At 35.1% G+C, this 2,641-nt stretch overlaps 1 protein-coding gene across 1 annotated transcript in view; it reads left to right on the top strand.

Moving 5' to 3' along the window:
• Positions 1-2,122, top strand: part of SPOCK3 (SPARC (osteonectin), cwcv and kazal like domains proteoglycan 3) — a 1,090,476-nt gene extending 1,088,354 nt beyond the window's left edge. Inside the window, exon 11 of the mRNA XM_007953465.2 lies at positions 1,953-2,122. Coding sequence (XP_007951656.1) covers positions 1,953-2,122 — 170 coding nt within the window. The remainder of the gene's footprint in view (positions 1-1,952) is intronic.
• The last annotated feature ends 519 nt before the right edge of the window (positions 2,123-2,641 follow it).

The raw sequence follows: 2,641 nt of genomic DNA, 5'->3' as shown, positions 1-2,641 counted from the left end.
CTTGATTACTGGCTGAAAGGTTGTGATTTGAAACAACCCAGAGGCAACTTGGGTACCTGGCTCTGTATCTGAAAGGTCACGTACTTGAAAACCCTGTGGAGAAGTTGAACTCTGCACATATGGGGTTGCTATGAGTCAGAATTAACTGGATACCAATCAATAATAAAAACAACAAATACCAATTTAAACTGATTTTATTATTAATTATTTCAATGATCAATGATTCCAATGATAAATAAAGAACTTTATATTTTATGCTACAAATGAATATTAAATACAAATGTGTTTTATAAGTAGATAGGGAAATTGTTTTCAGAACATAGACTTTTTATGAGTTATCTTTATCTGTCATAAATTAAGAAAAATACATAAAATGTGAAAATAGAAAGAATATTTTGCTTACATATGCATGTCAGTTTGATGTGTTACGAGATTTTAATAAATTTATATACATTGAATTACGTTATTGAATATTTATAATTAACTACAAAAGAGTTTCAAGAGTAGACTCTTAGAAAGGGTGGAAAATAAACACACATGCACATCCATTCCAAAAACCATACCAAACTCACTGTCATGGAGTCGGACCCGACTCATAGAGACCTCTCCTTGGGTTTCTGAGGCGGTATCACTACAGAAGTAGATTGCCAACCTTCCTTCCAAGGAGTGGCTGGTGGGTTTTAACCACCATTCTTCTGGCTAGCAGTCAAATGCCTTAGGTGTTACACCATGAGAGCTCCTGCACATACCTTAGATGGGTTGAAAATAAACATATATTGAGATATATGTGCATTTTCATCTTGATAAATTTTAACAATTATTCAAAATATATTTTTAAATATTGACTAGCTCTATTAGTGTTCCATTGATTTAGTAATTTCCCAACAACTTAGTGCTTTGTTGTTGTTGTTATGTGCCGTGGAGTCGGACCCGACTCATAGTGACCCCTCCTTGTGTTTCCGAGGCAGCATCACTGCAGAAGTAGATTGCCCCATCTTCCTTTGGAGGAGTGGCTGGTGGGTTTGAACCACCAGCCTTCTGGTTAGCAGTCAAGTGCCTTAGGCACTACACTACCAGAGCTCCCACTTAGTGCTTTAGTAATCCAAATTTACTATTTTACAGTTCTGTGTGTCAGAGTCCAAAACAGGTCTCACTGAACTAAAAATGAAGGTCTCACCAAGACCTTATTTTTGCTAGAGGCATTAAAGGTGACACCATTTATTTTCCTTTTGCAATTTCTAGAAGCCATTCACATTCCTTGGCCCCTGATTCCTTTAGTCCATCTTTAAATTCTTCAGAATTGTATCCCTCTTACAACTGTTTCTTAATCATACCTCCCTGAGATAGTATCTGGGAAGGATTCTCCAATTTAAAGGAGCCATATGATAATATTGGACCATTTTTACATAATCCAAGACAAACTTCCAATCTAAATGTTTTTAACTCATTCACACCTGCAAAGTCCCTTTCCTGGGAAGGAAGGTGGGGCAATCTACTTCCATACTGATACTACTTCAGAAACCCAAGGAGGGATCACTAGGAGTTGGATCCGACTCAATGTCAGTAAGTTTGGTTTTTTTGTAAGGATTAAGAAGTGGACATGTTTGTGAGACAATTATTCTGCCTGTGACACTAGTGGTAGGATTTTTAATATTTTGTATGATTCAAAGTCTGACATGAGTTTCTATGAAAGTTGGGCTGAGCTCATCATGCCTGAACAGAGAATCTTACATACCACATTTCGCTGATAATTCTGCTCACTAGCACATGATATTTTAACAAACGTTCGAGATTTGACATATGATAAAGATTTCCTGAAAACTGATCTTTCCTTATCTTTGTTAAGTAAGCTAAAAAGCATATTAAAATTTTATTATTTTCATCAGACATTTATATCTCTTAGTAACTATCCCTCTACCTCAATCAATTAAGGTATTCTTTACTTTCTTTAGCTATAGATTTTGAGACCTCTGGAGATTTTGCAAGTGGAGATTTCCATGAATGGATTGATGATGAGGATGATGAAGATGATATTATGAATGATGAAGATGAAATTGAAGATGATGATGAAGATGAAGGGGATGACGATGATGATGGTGATGATCATGATGGCTATATTTGATTGACAGGAGCTGAGATCAATAAATTCTACATTTCTCATACTAACAAAGTGGTAGCCTATCGAGACTTACCTTCTTGTCCAAAATACAATGATTCTAAACCTCATATATATTTTGTATAATTATTTCAAACATTGCAGCTAAAGTCATAGAACTTTATGTTTAAATAAGAATCACAAACTTTGAGTTCTGTAAGACTTATAGAAAAAGAAAACACAGATTGAGTCTAGCAGAAATAAATAAAGTTACAAAGAGTTACTAACAAATTTTCATAAGAACACTTTTGAGATCTTCCACAAGCAAAATGCTAACATGTTCCTTGGACTGTATGTGTTATTTTACTGAGAGATATTTTAAGTTAAATTTACATTAACTTATTAGTGACCTGGGCCACAAGGATTTTATAAAATTATGCATGACCTGAATTGCAGTTCCAGTGCAGCATCTCCCAAAGCTAGAATGAGTCAAGGTAAGTGAGAAAAATGCAGCATAGTAGGAAACACAAAGTGACTGTTGGAGTC

This window comes from Orycteropus afer, unplaced genomic scaffold, assembly GCF_000298275.1.
Source record: "Orycteropus afer afer isolate SDZICR_OR568_19922 unplaced genomic scaffold, OryAfe1.0 scaffold00395, whole genome shotgun sequence".
NCBI lineage: Eukaryota > Metazoa > Chordata > Mammalia > Tubulidentata > Orycteropodidae > Orycteropus > Orycteropus afer.
The sequence above is the reverse complement of the archived record's forward strand: the minus strand, read 5'-3'. Positions and strand labels throughout refer to the sequence as shown.